Source organism: Rhinopithecus bieti, unplaced genomic scaffold (genome assembly GCF_001698545.2).
Source record: "Rhinopithecus bieti isolate Rb0 unplaced genomic scaffold, ASM169854v2 scaffold_13617, whole genome shotgun sequence".
Taxonomy (NCBI): Eukaryota; Metazoa; Chordata; class Mammalia; order Primates; family Cercopithecidae; genus Rhinopithecus; species Rhinopithecus bieti.
This window is the reverse complement of record NW_016807714.1, coordinates 1020092-1038927: the sequence shown is the minus strand read 5'-3', so window position 1 is coordinate 1038927 and position 18836 is coordinate 1020092. Positions and strand designations below refer to the sequence as shown.

At 59.5% G+C, this 18836-nt stretch overlaps 2 protein-coding genes across 2 annotated transcripts; both read left to right on the top strand.

Annotated features, from left to right (window-relative positions):
• The first annotated feature begins 294 nt into the window (after window positions 1–294).
• On the top strand, window positions 295–11971 carry EPPK1 (epiplakin 1). Its single transcript, XM_017883622.1, is given in 6 exon segments — window positions 295–330; window positions 5296–7971; window positions 7973–8020; window positions 8022–8084; window positions 8087–8125; window positions 8127–11971. Coding segments are annotated over 5 exon segments (6612 nt in total). The 5' UTR covers window positions 295–330; window positions 5296–5340; the 3' UTR covers window positions 11958–11971.
• Window positions 11972–14120: 2149 nt separating this feature from the next.
• Window positions 14121–15230, top strand: LOC108536637 (epiplakin-like). The gene has a single exon (XM_017883624.1). It carries the CDS (start codon window positions 14424–14426, stop codon window positions 15048–15050), a length of 627 nt encoding a protein of 208 aa, XP_017739113.1. The 5' UTR covers window positions 14121–14423; the 3' UTR covers window positions 15051–15230.
• Window positions 15231–18836: the final 3606 nt, after the last annotated feature.

Genomic DNA, 18836 nt, shown 5'->3' with positions numbered 1-18836 from the left:
GGTCCGCATTTCACTCCAAACTCCTTTCCCAAAAAAAAAAACTGTTCTGAAGGGCACAGGACGCCCTCGCGCCCGCCCTGCGTTCCTTCGCGGTGACTACCTGCTGGGAACGAGGGGAGGGTCCCGGCTGCCCGGCCGCCGCCTCTTGCCCGGGGTGCAAGCGCCAGGCCCGGGTCGCGCGGGGTTTCCCGCACCTGCCCGCCCCGCCCCGCGCCGGGGCCCCCACCTGCGCGCCGCCCTGGACGGGGTGCGGGGCCGTACGTGGCTTGAAATGCGGCGGAGCTGGGTGGCGCGCGCGAGACCACTTGCGGGCGAGCGGCGAGCGGGCAGGTGCGGCGGGGCGCAGGGCGGCGGCCGCCGAGGGAAACCGGATCCCGGCTGGAGCCGCACGCCGAGGCCAGGGTGGGGACGCGGCGGCCGGCCGGGGCTTGGGCTGTGGCCGGGCAGGTTTCCCGCCCTGGGCAGTTTGAGCTCGGAGTCCGAGGTGGCGCCGGGACTCGGCGTGGAGAGGAGGCGCGGGCCTCGATCCCTCATAGGAGAGGCGGCCACGGGCGGGGGTCTTGGGCGGGGGTCTCGCAGGCCCAGCGGTTTCCCCGGCAGCAAGGACCGCCCGGGGCACACTCTGCAGGATGGGAACGCCCAGGCCAGGAGGCAACTAGGCCGACAAATTGAGAGAGGTGACTCCTGGCAACGTTACCGGGAGGGAGGCGTCACTGACCCCGGGAAGTTGACTGCTGTTGGGTGAGCGGTCCCGGGGTGGCCACTCTGAGTCGGGTAAGCAGTCACAGGGTCACGTGGAGACCCTGTGGGAGGCAGAGGCAGGAAGGCCTTGTCCCTCACTTAGGCCCAGGCTCTGCTTCCCTGCCCCTCCGCCCCCACTGCGCTCTGCCAAGCTTTTTATTGGGGCCACTGAGGTCTGATCGTGGTGCAGGGTGCAGGTGGGTGGGGTCTCCCCACCAGGGCGCACAATCTGGCAGAAGCTAAGGCTGCTGCTCCCTGTTTGGGCCCAGGCAGCTGCCAGGGTCTGTCCTGACCCGGCTCAAGCAGGCGGCTGCAGCCTCCCTGACCCTTGTCCCAGGCTGCGGTGGGGGCCTGCTGGGCAGTCTGGTGACAGTGACCTCGCCCAAGAGATGCAGAGCCACCTTCCTCAGGAATGGCCCTCCACCACTTGGGGCCTGGGGGCCACCTGAGGTGGGGAATCCACAGGAGGAGACACCGGGGAAATCTGCTTGGCTTCCTCCCCACCCCATCACCCTCACCCTGACCCTGTGCTCACCTGGGCAGCAGCCACCTCTTCCAGATGTCCCCACACTTGAAGCTGCGCCCCCTGCCCTCCCTCGATCCAGACCCTCCGTCCAGCTGCCCTCCCAAGGCCCCACATGGAGTCAAGTACACCCACTCCCGGGCCTTCCTCCTGTCAAGTCAGGGAGGGGACAGGGCCCAGGGAAGGGGCAGGGCCGGGAGGGGCTCATACCAGGCCCAAGGTCAGGAAGAGACAGTGAGTGGTGCAGCCAGCCACAGGCTGCATCTCACACATGGTGCGGGGTGGGCATGCACTGGCAGGCACACTCACACACACAGGGCACGCCTGCCTCCAACTCCCTGCTCCCAAGCGCCCTGTCTCCAGCCTTCCTCCCTGAATCTCCTCTTTGTTTGGGAAACTTGAGCCACTCGCCTGAGCTTATGGCCTGTCTGGGCTGGCTGCCTGTGCCCAGGTCAGGGGCCCGCCCAAGGTGCTGTCCCCACCCCTCCTGGCCCTGCCCCGCCCTGGCCTGCACTACCCCTCCCCCTTGCTGGGAAGTCAGGTGCTCATTTCCCCACTGCCATCCCTGGCCAGATGTCAGGGGACAGGGCAGGGCCCTGACCCCCCAGAAGCCCCTCATCTGGTGTAGATGCCATAGTGAGTGGCTCCCTTGGGCTCACAGATCCTGGGGGGTCCCGGAATGAGGCATGCTGGAGAGGGCCCAGCCCTAGGGGTGGCAAATGCCAGTACAGGTGGGCAAAAAGCGCCCAGGCTGGGTTCCTGGAAGCAGAGTCTGTCTGAGGCAGGGTCACCAGGAGTGGTCTCAGGATGGCCTCAGGAAGGGAAGGGAGGAGGAAGCAGGGTGGACAAAGGAGAAGCTGGCCTGTCCTGCCGTCTCATGTACCCCCCAGAAGCAGATCTGGACAATCCCTGTGGCCACCCCAGTCAGGCTGTGCCCTTGAGCCTGACCTCTTCCTGGGGAAGTGCAGAAAGAAGTTTTGCAGTGTGGACCTGGCCCCTGGGGCCACCTCCCTGTCCTCCAGACCAGATGCCCTCAACCCAGGTGTGCCTGCTGGCTCAGGGCTTGTCAGGTGTGACCAGGTCCTCTTCCCTGAGGGTCCCCTCGAGGGCTGGGGGTGAGGTTCTATTTACTATGAGAACCAGGCAGGGCAGACCAAGTCCCTGCACCCTGCCTGCCCCTGTGGCACCGCCTCCTGGTGCTCAGACCTGTCCCCTGCCAGATGGGAGCCTCGACCTGGCTGCTTGCTCCTGGGACACGATGGGCTGGAGTGGTCTGGGAGCAGCATAGCCTTTGGCTTGGTGACACTAGCTGTGTGCCCTGGCAGAAGTGTTCCTCCTCCAGGGACCAGGACATCTAAGCCTACCCACCCCAGAGCTGTGGGGTCGAGGAGCCCAAGCTCCATCATGGATCAGTGGGGGATGGTGGGTGGGCCACTGTGGCTGCCAGGCCTTGGTTCCTGGACCTCTGTGGCCCACCTCCTGGGAAACACGCACATGGGAAGCCACGTTTTTGAGTGGTATAGCCGACTTCCTGGGGAATGGTGCCCTAGCCTGCAAGGCGTCACTGGGGAGCTGGCACTCCGGCTGTGCGTTCAGGAAATTATTCCTACATCCCGTCAGGCCAGCAGCTTTTGGCTGGGGCAGATTGTGATGTGACCAGCGGGCCCATGGCTAGCTGCACCATGAAGACGGGCGCCTGGGCATCCCTGTGGCGCACGGGCCAGCTGACCAGATGTCTGCAGGCTCTTGCGAGCTTTCTCCAATGTTGGTCATTGCGCAGCAGCCCCACTCCATGGTCCTCTGCATCCTCCACGTCTTCTCAGCCACCTGACACTGCGTCCTGAGCATGGCCCCTCAGGACAGCTGAGCTGCAGTGCTGCTTCATGGAGCCCTGGCTCTCTGCGCTCGGCCAGTGGGGTGATGGTGAGCCCTCCATGTCTGAGGCTCTGAGCAGCCCGTCAGCGGCAGGATGCCTGGAAGAGGCCCAGGACCACTATCTACGGAAGGGAAGGGAGAGGGCCAGGGTTTTGCCAACGTGGGTAGGGGGGCTGCAGTCTTAACAGGTGGCCCTGAAGGGCATCTCCAAGCCTCGACAGCCCTCAGAGTTGCCGCTGGAGCATGCCCTTCGTGAGACCAGATGTAGGGAGAAGGGATGGGGAGGATCCAGTGCCTTCTAGGGTTAGGCTCTGCATGTTCACAGAGCACGAGCAGCATGGGGCACCTGTGAGGCCTCCAGGAGGCAACTGGGCACATGGTTTTGGGACCCAGGACAGGCTGGGCTCCTGCTGCAGATTTGGGAAGCTGAGGGTAGGTGGGAGGAGGTCTCAGAGTTAATGGGGGAACGAAGAGGGAGCGGAACCGTCACTGGAGAGGGGAGCCCCCATAGCCCGCATCGTGGAGGTGGGTGTCGGCCAGCTCCAAAGTGCATTTGTTGAGTTTGGCAGCTGGGGATGGCGGCTCCCTCAAGAGCGGTGGAGTGGGGGTGGGGGTCAAATGTGGGGTCCAACCCTTCTCCTGAAACCCTGTGTAGAGGTAGGGAAGGGTTGTCATGGACAGGCTGCTGAGCAGAGGGAGGTTCCAGCCGGAATGAGGGGGAGAACCAAGAGAGGGACAGGGGCCCGTAGTGCTAAGAAGCGGGGAGCAGACCCTGCTCTCAGGCGGGTGGGCACAGGGGTGCAGAAGACTGGCCAGGGGCCTAAAGAGCAGGAAATTACTCTCACAGCTCTAGAGGCCAGAAGCCGGAAGGCGAGGAGTGGGCAGGCCTGCACTCCCTCCGGAGCTGAGGGGAGAATCCTTCCTGCCTCTTCCAGCTTCTGGGGCCCCAGGCGTCCTGGGAATTCCTTGGCTTGTAGATCCAATTTCTGCCTCTGTCATCACAAGGCTGGCCTCTCCCTGTGTGTCTGTCTTCTTACAAGGACACTATTTACGTTGGCTAAGAGCCAATCCTAGCCCGGTATGACCTCACCTTAACCGGGTGACACCTGCAAGGATCCTATTTCCAAATAAGGTCACATTCACAGGGACTGTATATTAGGACTTAGACATACCTTTTTAAGGGACATAATTCAACCTGGTGCAGAAGGGGACAGGCCTGGGTGGAGGCAGTTGACGTGCAGGAGTGGGGGGATGGAGGTGAGGCACCTGCTGCCCTGCTCAGAGCCAGTCGCACAGCTGTATGTGGAAGGGGTCAGCACAGGGCATGCTGGGGCTGCAGCCGGAGGACCAGGGCCCATGGGGGAGAGAGAGCCTTGCCTGGCCTGCACACGGCTCCTGGGAGGACTGCCACACGTCTGCTGAGCCTGCGGTCCCCGGGGCAGGGTGTGGGCTCAGAGGGGCAGTAGCCCAGAGGCCGTGGTGCTCGGGGGTGTGAGATCCAGGACGCTTCAGAGAGGTCTTGCTGGAGCCTGGTGGATGGCTGTGGAGGGAGGGCGGGGCCTCAGGAGCGGGCAGGAGGCACCAGAGCCTTGTCTGGAGTGACAGGTCCAGGTGGGGTGGGAGGTTTCAAGAGGTCACTGGAGCTGGGGTGGGGCAGGGCATGAGGTACAGCCTTTGGAGAACAAAAGAGAGGCACCCAGAGGTGGAGAGACGCCGGTGCCCAGGCCGAGGGGCGGGCCCTGTGGGTGGAGCCACAGCCCCCTTGGAGCAGGGCTGGGCCCCTCAGGCAGGGTTGGGGAGGGGACCAGGGTGCCCAGGAAGGACTCGAGGACACAGGGCCCTGGGCTGGCGGGAGGGCGTTGGCCTGGGGTGGAGGTCGAAGGACAGCCTGTGGGAGGGACAGCTGTGGAGTCCCGAGAGGCCTCCCGGCACCACCTGGGCCCCTGTGCTCACACGGTCCCTCTGAGCTTGCACTTCCCTTGGCACTCCCGCCACGGAGTGCTCCCCGGGCAGACTCACTCCTCAGGGACTCTGGCTGCGCGTCTGCGGGCGGAGCCCAGCCCGGGACAGCATGGGATTGGCCCTATGACCACATCTTTCCCTGTGCCCACCAGGCCATGGGGGGGTCCCTGATTGAGCCTTTCTGTCCCCTGCAGGACAGAGGTGGACCTCTGCAGGCTCTGCATAACCAGCTGTGTGTGATGAGTGACCACACCTTGCCTCCTCTTCCCGTCCCGGGCACCAACAGCACGGAGCAGGCCAACGTCCCCAAAGCCATGGCAGCCACGCTGGGAGCCAGCAAACCCCCCAGGCCCCAGGCCAGGAGCATAGCTGGGGTGTATGTGGAGGCCTCAGGCCAGGCCCAGAGTGTCTACATTGCCATGGAGCAGGGCCTTCTGCCTCCTGGGCTTGGGCTGGCTCTGCTAGAGGCCCAGGCGGCCACCGGGGGTCTGGTGGATCCCACTCAGGGCCAGCTGCTCTCTGTGTCCAAGGCCCTGCAGCAGGGCCTGGTGGGGCTGGAGCTGAAGGAGAAGCTGCTGACCGCTGAGCGTGCCGCTACGGGCTACCCTGACCCCTACGGGGGTGAGAAGCTGGCCCTCTTTCAGGCCATCGGGAAGGAGGTTGTGGACAGGGCCCTGGGGCAGAGCTGGCTGGAGGCCCAGCTGGCCACTGGGGGCCTGGTGGATCCCGCCCGGGGCGTGCTTGTGGCCCCTGAGCCAGCCTGCCACCAGGGCCTCCTGGACCGGGAGACATGGCACAAGCTGTCAGAGCTTGAGGCTGGCACAGGTGTCCTGCGCTTCGTTGACCCCAACACGCTGGAGCAGCTGACATACCACCAGCTGCTGGAAAGGTGTGTGCGGGCCCCCGGCTCGGGGCTAGCCCTGCTGCCCCTCAAGATCACCTTCCGCTCTGAGGGCGGGGCAGTGAGTGCAGCGGAGTTGCTGGAGGTGGGCATCCTAGACGAGGAGACTGTACGGGGTCTGCAGGAGGGCAGGCTGGCCACAGCGGACGTGAGTGCACGTGCCGAGGTGCGGCGCTACCTGGAGGGTACCGGCAGTGTGGCTGGGGTTGTCCTGCTGCCCGAAGGCCAAAAGAAGAGCTTCTTCCAAGCTGCTACCGAGCACCTGCTCCCAATGGGCACTGCACTGCCACTCCTAGAGGCCCAGGCTGCCACCCACACCCTAGTGGACCCCACCACAGGCCAGCGGCTGTGGGTAGATGAGGCAGTCAGGGTGGGCCTGGTCAGCCCAGAACTCCACGAGCAGCTCCTGGTGGCCGAGCAGGCCATGACAGGGTACCACGACCCCTTCAGTGGCTCCCAAATCCCCCTCTTCCAGGCCATGAAGAAGGGGCTAGTGGACAGGCCACTGGCACTGCGGCTCCTGGATGCCCAGTTGGCCACAGGCGGGCTGGTCTGTCCAGCACACAGGCTCCGGCTGCCCCTGGAGGCCGCCCTGCGCTGCGGCTGCCTGGATGAAGACACTCAGCGACAGCTCTCGCAGGCTGGCGGCTTCTCAGACCCTGGCACGCACGGTGGCCTGCGCTATGAACAGCTGCTGGCCCGCTGTGTCACTGACCCAGAGACTGGGCTCGCCTTCCTGCCGCTTTCAGGGGGACCCCGGGGAGGGGAGCCCCAGGGACCCCCATTCATCAAGTACAGCACTCGGCAGGCCCTGAATGCAGCCACAACCACCGTCTCCGTGGGGAAGTTCTGGGGCTGGCCCGTGTCCCTCTGGGAGCTGCTCTTCTCTGAGGCCATCCCCGCAGAGCAGAGGGCAATGCTGGCCCAGCAGCACCAGGAAGGGACCCTCTCCGTGGAGAAGATGGCCATTGAGCTGAGCGCCACCCTCGAGCAGGCTGCAGCCACTGCCAGGGTCACCTTTTCTGGGCTGAGGGACACTGTGACACCAGGAGAGCTGCTGAAAGCCGAGATCATCGACCAGGACCTGTACGAGCGGCTGGAACATGGACAGGCCACAGCCCAGGATGTGGGCAGCCTGGCCTCGGTGCAGAGGTACCTGCAGGGCACAGGCTGCATTGCTGGCCTGCTGCTCCCTGGCTCCCAGGAACGCCTGAGCATCTATGAGGCTCGACGCAAGGGGCTCCTCCGGCCCGGCACTGCCCTCATCCTTCTGGAGGCACAAGCTGCCACGGGCTTCATCATCGACCCGAAAGCAAACAAGGGGCACTCCGTTGAGGAGGCACTGAGGGCTGGTGTCATTGGGCCCGATGTGTTCGCGAAGCTGCTGTCGGCCGAGCGCGCTGTCACCGGCTACACCGACCCCTACACCGGGCAGCGAATCTCTCTCTTCCAGGCCATGCAGAAGGACCTCATCGTCCGGGAGCACGGCATCCGCCTGCTGGAGGCCCAGATTGCCACGGGCGGCGTCATTGACCCCGTGCACAGCCACCGCGTGCCTGTGGACGTGGCCTACCGGCGTGGCTACTTCGATCAGATGCTGAACTTGATCCTGTTGGACCCTTCTGATGACACCAAGGGCTTCTTCGACCCCAACACACATGAGAACCTCACGTACCTGCAGCTTCTGGAGCGCTGCGTGCATGACCCCGAGACGGGCCTGTACCTCCTGCCACTTAGCGGCACGCAGTCCCCGCTAGTGGATGGTGCCACCCAGCAGGCCTTCCAGAACCTGCTGCTCTCTGTGAAGTACGGGCGGTTCGGGGCAAGGGTCGTCTGCGTGGGAGCTTGGTCAACTGCTGAGTACTTCAGCGAGGGCCGCAGGAGGCAGCTGCTGCGTGGTACCGGCGGGCGTGAGGGTCACGCTGGGCAGGTGGCACAGCTGCTGGAGGCGGAGACCCGCGCAGAGCCCAGAGCAGGCGGACGTCATGCTGCCCACGCTGCAGGGCCGGTCGCCGGTCTCACCAGCTCCTGGAGGCCTGTATCCAGTATGACCAGCACCTGTCTGGACCCTCAAGTGCTGGCCAGGGACAGTCAGCCCCGAGGCACTCCTACTCATGGACGGCGGTCCGCAGGTACCTGTGCGGCCTGGGAGCTGTGGGCGGCGTGCGGCTGCTGCCCTCCGGCCAGCGGCTCAGCCTCTATCAGGCCATGAGGCGGAAGCTGCTGGGGCCCAGTGTGGCTCTGGCCCTGCTAGAGGCTCAGGCAGCCACCGGAGCCATCGTGGACCCTCACAGCCTGGAGAGCCTCTCGGTGGATGAGGCCGTGCGCAGGGGTGTGGTGGGGCCGGAGCTGTATGGCAGGCTGAAGCGGGCTGAGGGTGCCATCACTGGCTTCAGAGACCCCTTCTCTGGGAAGCAGGTGTCTCTGTTCCAGGCCATGAAGAAAGGTCTCATCTCTTGGGAGCAAGCTGCCCGCCTCCTGGAGGCTCAGGTGGCCACGGGAGGGGTCATTGACCCCACTGGCCACCACCACCTCCCCATGCCAGTGGCCGTTCAGCGTGGCTGTGTTGACCAGGAGATGGAGACAGCCTTGTCCAGCTCCTCCGAGACCTTCCCCACACCAGACGGCCGGGGGCACACCAGCTATGCCAGGCTCCTGGAGCAGTGCCCCAGGGATGAGGCTTCTGGCCTTCACCTCCTGCCCCTGCCAGAAAGTGCTCCTGCCCTCCCCACCGAGGAGCAAGTCCAGAAGAGCCTGCAGGCCATGCCGGGGGCTGAGGACGGCACATCCCTCTGGGACCTGCTCAGCTCCTGCCACTTCACTGAGGAGCAACGGAGGGGCATGCTGGAGGATGTGCAGGAGGGGAGGACCACTGTGCCACAGCTGTTAGCCTCTGTACAGAGGTGGCTACAGGAGACCAAGCTCCTGGCCCAAACCCACATCATGGTGCCCGGCCCGCGGGGTGAGGTTCCTGCCATCTGGCTGCTGGATGCTGGCATCATCACCCAGGAGACCCTTGAGGCCCTGGCTCAGGGCACGCAGTCACCTGCCCAGGTCGCTGAGCAGCCGGCAGTGAAGGCCTGCCTGTGGGGCACAGGCTGCGTGGCCGGTGTGCTGCTGCAGCCCTCTGGGGCCAAGCTCAGTATCGCCCAGGCCATGAAGGATAGCCTCCTGCCCACAGGCCTGGGCCAGAGGCTGCTGGAAGCCCAGGTGGCATCTGGCTTCCTTGTCGATCCCCTGAACAACCAGAGACTGTCGGTGGAGGACGCAGTTAAGGTCGGCCTGGTGGGTAGGGAGCTGAGTGAGCAGCTTGGGCAGGCCGAGAGGGCGGTGGCTGGCTACCCAGATCCCTACTCTGGGGGCTCCCTCTCTCTGTGGCAGGCCATGGAGAAGGGGCTCGTGCCACAGAACGAGGGCTTGCCCCTCCTGCAGGTGCAGCTGGCCACAGGGGGTGTGGTGGACCCTGTCCACGGGGTGCACCTGCCCCAGGCAGCAGCCTGCAAACTCGGCCTTCTGGACACACAGACGAGCCAGGTGCTAACAGCAGTTGACAAGGACAACAAGTTCTTCTTTGACCCCAGTGCGCGGGACCAGGTGACCTACCAGCAGCTCAGGGAGCGCTGTGTGTGCGACTCCGAGACTGGTTTGTTGCTGCTGCCACTGCCCTCAGACACAGCACTTGAGGTGGACGACCACACCGCGGTGGCTCTTAGGGCCATGAAGGTGCCCGTCAGCACAGGGAGGTTTAAGGGGTGTAGTGTGTCGCTCTGGGACCTGCTGCTCTCCGAGTACGTCTGTGCTGACAAGCGGCGGGAGCTGGTGGCACTCTGTCGGTCTGGGAGGGCTGCAGCCCTGCGGCAGGTGGTCAGCGTGGTCACTGCCCTGGTCGAGGATGCAGAGAGGCAGCCCCTGCAGGCCACCTTCAGAGGGCTCCGGAAGCAGGTGTCAGCCAGGGACCTGTTCAGGGCACAGCTGATCAGCAGGAAGACACTGGACGAGCTGAGCCAGGGGACGATGACAGTGAAGGAGGTGGCGGAGATGGAGAGCGTGAGGCAGTCCCTGGAGGGAGGCAATTTCATTGCCGGGGTCCTTGTGCAGGGCACCCAGGAGAGGATGAGCATCCCAGAAGCCCTGAGGAGGCACATCCTGCGGCCTGGCACAGCTCTGGTACTGCTGGAGGCACAGGCAGCTACTGGCTTCATCATCGACCCCGTGGAGAACCAGAAGCTGACCGTGGAGGAGGCGTTCAAAGCAGGGATGTTCGGCAAAGAAACCTACGTGAAGCTGCTGTCGGCCGAGCGCGCCATTACCGGCTACACTGACCCCTACACCGGGCAGCAGATCTCCCTCTTCCAGGCCATGCAGAAAGGCCTCATCATCCGGGAGCACGGCATCCGCCTGCTGGAGGCCCAGATCGCCACAGGCGGCATCATCGACCCCGTGCACAGCCACCGTGTGCCCGTGGACGTGGCCTACCGGTGTGGTTACTTTGATGAGGAGCTGAACCGCGTCCTGGCAGACCCCAGTGACGACACCAAGGGCTTCTTCGACCCCAACACACACGAGAACCTCACGTACCTGCAGCTTCTGGAGCGCTGCGTGGAGGACCCCAAGACGGGCCTGTACCTGCTACAAATCATAAAGAAAGGAGAAACTTATGTGTACATCAGTGAGACCATGAGACACGAGTTGCAATCCAGAACTGCAAAAATGCGCGTGGGGAGGTTTGCTGACCAGGTGGTCTCTTTTTGGGACTTGCTGTCCTCTCCATACTTCACAGAGGACAGGAAGCGGGACCTCATCCAGGAGTATGGAACCCAGAGTGGGGGCCTGGAGAAATTGCTGGAAATCATCACCAAGACAATTGAAGAAACAGAGACGCAAAACCAAGGCATCAAGGTGGCGGCCATCAGAGGGGAGGTGACAGCTGCAGAGCTGTTCAACTCCGGGGTCATCGATCTGAAGACCCTGCACACACTTCGTGCGGGGAGGACTGGGGGACAAGCACTCAGCACACTGGAGTGTGTAAAGCCTTACCTGGAAGGCAGTGGCTACATTGCAGGGGTGATGGTGCCCTCCACCAGGGAGGTCATGAGCCTTCATGAGGCCAGCAGGAAGGAGCTCATCCCTGTAGGATTTGCGACTTGGCTGCTGGAGGCACAGGCCGCGACTGGGTTCCTCCTGGACCCCTGCACCCACCAGAGGCTCTCCGTGGACGAGGCTGTGGATGTGGGCCTGGTGAGCGAGGAGCTGCGGGAGAGGCTCCTGAGGGCCGAAAGGGCTGCCACGGGCTACAGGGATCCAGCTACGGGAGACACAATCCCGCTGTTCCAGGCCATGCAGAAGCAGCTCATTGAGAAGGCAGAGGCACTGAGGCTGCTGGAGGTGCAGGTGGCCACGGGGGGTGTCATCGACCCACGGCACCACCACCGGCTCCCACTGGAAACCGCCTACAGACGTGGCTGTTTGAAAGAGGACATCTATGCGCTCATTTCTAACGAGAAGCACATGAGGAAACGGTTTGTGGACCCGAACACGCAGGAGAAGGTCTCCTACCGAGAGCTGCAGGAGAGGTGCCGCCCGCAAGAGGACACTGGCTGGCTGCTCTTCCCAGTGAACAAGGATGCACGGAACTCCGACTACATAGACGACGAGACAAGAAGGGCCCTGGAGGCAGAGAAAGTGGAAATAACGGTCAGAGGTAAGAAGCCAACACTGTGGGCACTGCTGAATTCAGTAATACGTGAACGGAGGAGAAGAAGCTCCAGCTGGTTGAGGATGTACAGAAGGACACGAGCCCGGGCCACTGCAGAAGGTAGCACTCAGATCTCAGACATGATTGAGAGGCATGAAACAGCAACAAACAACTGTGGGTTCCAAGGAATTAGAAGACAGATCACAGCCTCTGAACTCCTCAGCTCAGCCATAATCACGGAGGAAAGCTCAGGGACCTGAAAACAGTGGCGGAGCACAACCACTAGTGATGCTCAGGTATGCGATCGACTTTCTGTTTTCAGCGAGTACAGTCGCTTACTTAGCAAGCTGGCGTCAACACAAGAACCCGCATCTAGTTGAGGTGCGTCCCCAGAAGACCCGCTGCCTATCGTGGAGCTAATCAACTGTAGTCGTTATATCCCTCCGCTACAACATGTATAACAAGATACATTCTAACAAGGCATACAGTAGAAGCGAGTTTGTTCGCTGCCAAAGTGATTGCATCGGCCCTGTGATAGCTGCTTACGAAGATAGATCGCAGAGGCGCTCCCTAAGCCTAACACAGTGACAATTATCGTCATTCATAGTGACAAACTAAAACTTATCTGTATTCCGTTCTGCCACCACACATACACTATCCCAAAGAGCAGTGGAAGAGCTCACACGGAAAGAGATAAGTCTACTGGTTTACTAAAGTTAGTTTGTTAAATGTTTGGTCGAGTATCCGAGAGAGACAGGCCTGCTGACATAGGCCAGTCAGTAGTCTCAACAGCGCTCCGTGCTTCCTCGCAGCCAACACTCTGACTCTTCTCTATAACTCTACTTCTCATTGTGGGATGAAGTACGTAAGTATAACCTGGCCTCACAAAGAAGAGCGGTGGTTGCAAACAAGAGATCGAGCGCCTCTCTTTCCAGACGCATTATCCCATAATATCACACAGATCATCTGCGCCGGGTGGATATATCACACAGTCTCTAGAAAATTCCAATGAACTTGTTGACACGAATGAGTAGAAAATGGCAAATAACTAGTAGGCTACGGCTATTCAGCGCAAATTTTTTTTTTTTCTGCCTTAGGTCCTGCGAGATACAGACGGAGTCTTGGCTGTTCGCCCAGGCCACGGGCGCTGCGGAGTGCAGCGTCTATCGAGCGACCCCTCGCGACAAGCTAACCGCCATACGCGCGGCACTCACGCGTCGCCTACAGGCGCTGGCTACTTCGACGAGTGGATTCACTGAGCACACCTTTCCCCCTCAGCCTCCCGAGTAAGCTGGGACTAGACAAGGCCGGTCCTCGGCGGGACCCCACGCACAACACAACACCAAGGGCTTCTCACTCTGGCTAGTCCCCTTTAATCTGTACACATTTTATTAACATTACACAGATCCGCGTGGGCTTATCCCGCCTTACGCCGCTGTTAGCGCGCATGGCGCGAGATGGTCTCCGATCGACACCTGGAGCGCTCCTACATCTGCAGCTCAGGTGTGATCCACGCTCCGCCCCTGCCCCTACGGAGCGACCGAGTCGCCTGTGCCCTGCGGGACGTCCCACAGTGCTGAGCCACATGAGCAGGCTTGCGAGCCACCCTCGCGCGCGGGCCCGGGGCCAGCAGCCGCCGTCTGGGAGCTCCTCTTCAGAAATAACCTTTTTATGACACACAGAGGTGTTGACCTTGCGGATCACTAAAAGATTCCACTAGACCCGAGAGGCCCCTCGATCTCTATGCTAGCAATACCATAGGCTCCTGTACGCGGTACTTGAGAACTGCTGGTCCAGACTGAGCACACGCTCGAGGCGTGCCGAGCGGCAGCATCGGTGCGTGCTACCCTTGCATCTACTCCTGCGCTCTCTTTCTGACTGTCCACAGGCCCAGGCCTCGATCGCCCTCGCGCAGAGAGACACAGCAACAGCTGGCGCGCCACGCCTATACCCCAGAGAGGTCCTCAAAGGCGGCGATGTGGATCATGCCCACCCATGGAGATCAAGTGGGCCGCCTCCGGGGGTTCGCGCGGTGCCCTGTGGACGTGCTAGGCGTCCCGGCTACGTACGGGGCCGCCCGGGAGGAGCGTGCTGGCCGAGTTGGTCTCGGGACTCTGCCTTGCCCGCACTGACCCCAACCGGCTGACTGCATCATCGAGGGCAGGCCGAGGAGGCTCCCAGGGGCCGGCCGCAGCTCCAGACGCCTCGCGCCGGACTCACCGCGTCGACCGAGCCAGGCCAGCCCGGGCCGCTAGGCGACGGCCACTCGAGGCGCTCCCCGGAGCGCATATGGGCGCTATGTGAGTCGTCTAGACCGGAGGAGGCCTCTGACACACACAAGCCCGATTCACCAAAATAGCAACAGAATTCAAACTCTCTGCGTGGTGCCACCATGGAAGGTCTGTCTATAGCCGCAGGGCAGCTTCCAGGGGCGCCGGTCCTCCGTCTGGGACATCCTCTTCTCTCTCGTACCGTGAGCGACTGGCTCTCATCGCCGAACGAGCGCGCTGCCCAGGCCAAAGCGGCCCGGCATCCTGGGCCTGCCCGACCTCGTCACCGTCCTCACCCGGGTCATCGAGGAGACCGAGGAGCGGCTCAGCAAGGTGTCCTTTCGAGGCCTGAGGCGCCAGGTGTCCGCCTCCGAGCTGCACACGTCTGGGATCCTGGGCCCCGAGACCCTGCGGGACCTGGCCCAGGGCACTAAGACGCTGCAGGAGGTGACGGAGATGGACTCGGTCAAGCGCTACCTGGAGGGCACCAGCTGCATCGCGGGCGTCCTGGTGCCCGCCAAGGACAAACCCGGCCGCCAGGAGAAGATGAGCATCTACCAGGCCATGTGGAAGGGCGTGCTGCGGCCGGGCACGGCCCTGGTGCTGCTGGAGGCGCAGGCGGCCACCGGCTTCGTCATCGACCCCGTGCGCAACCTGAGGCTGTCCGTGGAGGAGGCCGTGGCCGCGGGCGTGGTGGGCGGCGAGATCCAGGAGAAGCTGCTGTCGGCCGAGCGCGCCGTCACCGGCTACACCGACCCCTACACCGGGCAGCAGATCTCCCTCTTCCAGGCCATGCAGAAGGACCTCATCGTCCGGGAGCACGGCATCCGCCTGCTGGAGGCCCAGATCGCCACGGGCGGCGTCATCGACCCCGTGCACAGCCACCGCGTGCCCGTGGACGTGGCCTACAGGCACGGCTACTTCGACGAGGAGATGAACCGCGTCCTGGCGGACCCCAGCGACGACACCAAGGGCTTCTTCGACCCCAACACGCACGAGAACCTCACGTACGTGCAGCTGCTGCAGAGGGCCACTCTTGACCCTGAGACAGGGCTCCTGTTTCTTTCTCTCTCTCTGAAGTGACTGGGCTTCCTCTGCAATTTTCTGCAACTCTGGAGAAGCTGTGGCGTAATCTAGTGTCTGTTTTTTTTTTTCTCATTCTTTGATTTTGTTGTTTTACCCGTTGGTTATCTGTGGAAAAGGTTTTAAGTTATTATGTGACAGTAACTTTTTCTTTGTCCATCAAAGTGTTTCATAATTTTTTTGGTGTGTTGTCTGAGTCCTCTCCGTGTCATTTGGTTTTACTTTTCACTCCTTTTTGATTTTCAGAATATTTTTCTGTCCATTTTGGATTCCCTGTCCCCATTTTACGGAAGGTCACTCTTTAGACTCTCAGTCCATCGTGCCGTCAGGTGCTCTTTTGTTGCAATGTGATTCTTGTTACATGCAGTTATCTCCCTTATGATGTGCTCTTCATGTTCATTGTCAAACTCATTTTCCATCAGACATCTACTATTTAGTTCTCTGGCTCAATTTCAGTCCTCCTCCCCGGCCTTTTCACCTGCTGCTGTGCCAGCCCAAAGCATGGGCGTTATTCTGCTGGCTGCTCCACCTTAGAGGTCCGACCTCACCAGCACTGACTGAGAGCGTCTGTTGTGGAGAAGTACCTTTGGTAGTAATTTACTAGGAAAAATTCTGAACACATAAGACACAAATGAAACTCTTGTGTTTGATTTCAGGTTTTTGAAGGTTCAATCACCAATCTTCATACCCTTAATACAACCTTCATACCCTTAAACAAGGGAAGTAAGCCGTCCAAAATCCAGGGTTCCCAGCGCCATATCTCAGAATCGTATGCACAGAGATTGCAGTTAAGTCTTGCTCAAAGATTCCTGGGAGAACCAAGAAGTTTCGTTGTTAATAGAAGTGTGGCGATTCTAGCAGGTGACAAAGAACAAGCCCTTGCTAGTCCCCCCTTCATTTACTCCACACATGGGTTGCCTGTGGCGTCTGGGCCGCTTGCTCTCCAATGGTAGCAAAACACAGCAAGAATCCATGGTTTCTGCCTGGTGGCTGTGTGTGGCTGGCCTCCTGGGGGCCTGCGGGCTGAGCGTGGACGCCGTGGAGGACACTCCCTGTGCTGGACTGGCTGGAGCAAGGGCAGATAGAGCAGACGGGGCTTGGACATTTGGGATGAAGAGCTGGTGGCCTCGGGGCTGAAATGACACGTGGGCAACTCATCAAAATGTGCCTCCCATGCTCTAGAGAAAATCCCTGCCAGGGTCTGCGTGGCCTTTGCAGGAGCATCTGGCCCATCTGGAGGTGGGCTTGAGGGGACGGGGCCACAAGGAAATAGAAACGGTAGTGAGGTTCACATGTGCTAACATTCACAGATGTCAAAGTAGTCCCTCGGCACGATCCACTTAATAGCTGTCTTCCAGGTTTTATAACTGTCTTGAGTAAGACCACGTACAACAGGCCGGGCGCGGTGGCTCAAGCCTGTAATCCCAGCACTTTGGGAGGCCGAGACGGGCGGATCACGATGTCAGGAGATCAAGACCATCCTGGCGAACACGGTGAAACCCCGTCTGTACTAAAAAAATACAAAAAACCAGCCGGGCGAGGTGGCGGGCGCCTGTAGTCCCAGCTACTCGGGAGGCTGAGGCAGGAGAATGGCGTAAACCCGGGAGGCGGAGCTTGCAGTGAGCTGAGATCCGGCCACTGCACTCCAGCCTGGGTGACAGAGCGAGACTCCGTCTCAAAAAACAAAAATAAAAAAGACCGCGTACAACCGATGATGCAGGATGGGCAATGCAGTCAGGCACTAGCCTTGAAAAGGGGGACAGGGAGAACCTTGAAAAACAAGTGGAGGAAAGGCATCGGCAGGGTGCTTTCAACCACATTCTTCCTATTGTTCTTGAGCAAGTCCTGTGTGTGTGCCTGACGCCTGTGTTGCAGAAGTTCTCACTGTGAACTTTACAGCAATGCTGAAGCAGGAATTAGCATGCCAGATTAGTGGTGATGGGACCCACATTTTTCTATCCTTTTACCTTCACCTTCTCTTTGTCATTATATTTGAAGTGAGCCTCTTTAGGCAGCATATTAATGGGTGGGGTTATCTTTATCCAATTTCACAATCTCTATGTTTGAATTGGTATATTTACACCATTACATTTTATGTAATTATGTGTTTGGACTCATGCTTTGTTTTCTTTCCCTCCTCTGTTTTTTGTTCATTTCCCCTCCCTTAGCTGCCTTCTTTTGGATATTGGAATACTTTTTAGTATTCCATTTAAATGTATTGGCTTTGGGCTATTTTTTTCTAATTTTTTATTGGTCACCCTGGAGATGACAGTAGTCTTCTTAGCATCTCTGCTCTGCCACTTCACGGAGGTGTGGTCTCTTTCTCCATTTCTTCCCCCATCCTATCTCTGTCATGTTGTCACATCTACATGCACTGAAAATCCTACCAGGTAATGGGGCAATTTTACTTTCAACAGTATAGATGTTTTTGTTTTCCTTTTTGGAGACAGAGTCTTGCTCTGCCGCCCAGGCTGGAGTGCAGTGGTGCAATCTTGGCTCACTGCAACCTCCGCCTCCCTCCCAGGTTCAAGTGATTTTTGTGCCTGAGCTTACCAAGCAGCTGGGACTGCAGGTGCGCACCACCATGCCCGGCTAATGTTTTGTATTTTGATCTCTACTTAACGGTATTTCATCATGTTTCCCAGGCTGGTCTTAAACTCCTGAGCTCAGGCAATCTGCCCACCTTGGCCTCCCAAAATGCTAGGATTGTAGTCCACACTCGGCCTCGACAGTAATAGATGTTTTTAATGACTTAAAAAGTGAAAGCAGCATATTATGCTTGTCTAAATATATACCATTTCCATTGCTCTTTCTGCATTCCTGAAATTCCAGGTTCCCTCTGGTATCATTCCCTTCAGGCTAAATACCTTTCTTTTTAAAGTTGGCCAGTGAAGCACTTTGGGAGGCTAAGGTGGGCAGAACACTTGAGGTCAGGAGTTCAAGACCAGCATGGCCAACATGGTAAAACCCTGTCTCTACTAAAAATACAAAAATTAGCTGGGCGTGCTGTTACCTATAATCACTTGGGAGGCTGAGGTGGGAGGATCACTCAAACCCAAGAGGCGGAGGTTACAGTGAGCCGAGATCGCACCACTGCACTGCAGCCTGAGCAACAGAGTGAATCTCCATCTCAAAAAAAGTAAAGTCTGCTGGTGAGGAATTTTACACATATAAATACATAAAATACTTGATTTGAGTTTAACCTATCTGGAGTTGACCAAACTTTTTGACTTTCATAAGTTTATATCTTTCACTAAATTGGAGAACTTTTCTGCCATTATTTCTTCAAAATAAATGTTTTATGTACTAATATCTTTCCGTTCTCCTTCTGGAGCTTCAAATACAAAATTAAAGATGTGTTGATATTGTTCCACAGCTCTCTGAAGCTTTGTTCATTTTTTTAAAACTTTTTTCTCCTGTTTTCAGATTAGATAATTTCTATTGATCTCTTTGCAAGTTTACTGACTCCTTCCTCTGTAATCCCCCTTTTGCTGTTGAGACACTCAGTCAGCGTTTTTTTTCTTTTTTCTTTGAGATGGAGTCTCACTCTGTTGCCCAGGCTGGAGTGCAGTGGGGCGTGATCTCAGCTCACTGCAGAGTCCACCTCCTGGGTTCAAGTGATTCTCATGCCTCAGCCTCCCGAGTAGCTGAGACTACAGGTGAGCACCACCACGCCTGGCTAATTTTTGTATTTTTAGTAGAGACAGGGTTTCTCCATGTTGCCCAGGCTGGTCTCAAACACCTAGACTCAAGCGATCTGCCCACCTCGGCCTCCCAAAGTGCTGG

Excerpts from the sequence above, each read along its gene's own strand:
- LOC108536637 (XM_017883624.1), top strand. The coding sequence starts at position 14,424 with ATGGACTCGGTCAAGCGCTACCTGGAGGGCACCAGCTGCATCGCGGGC.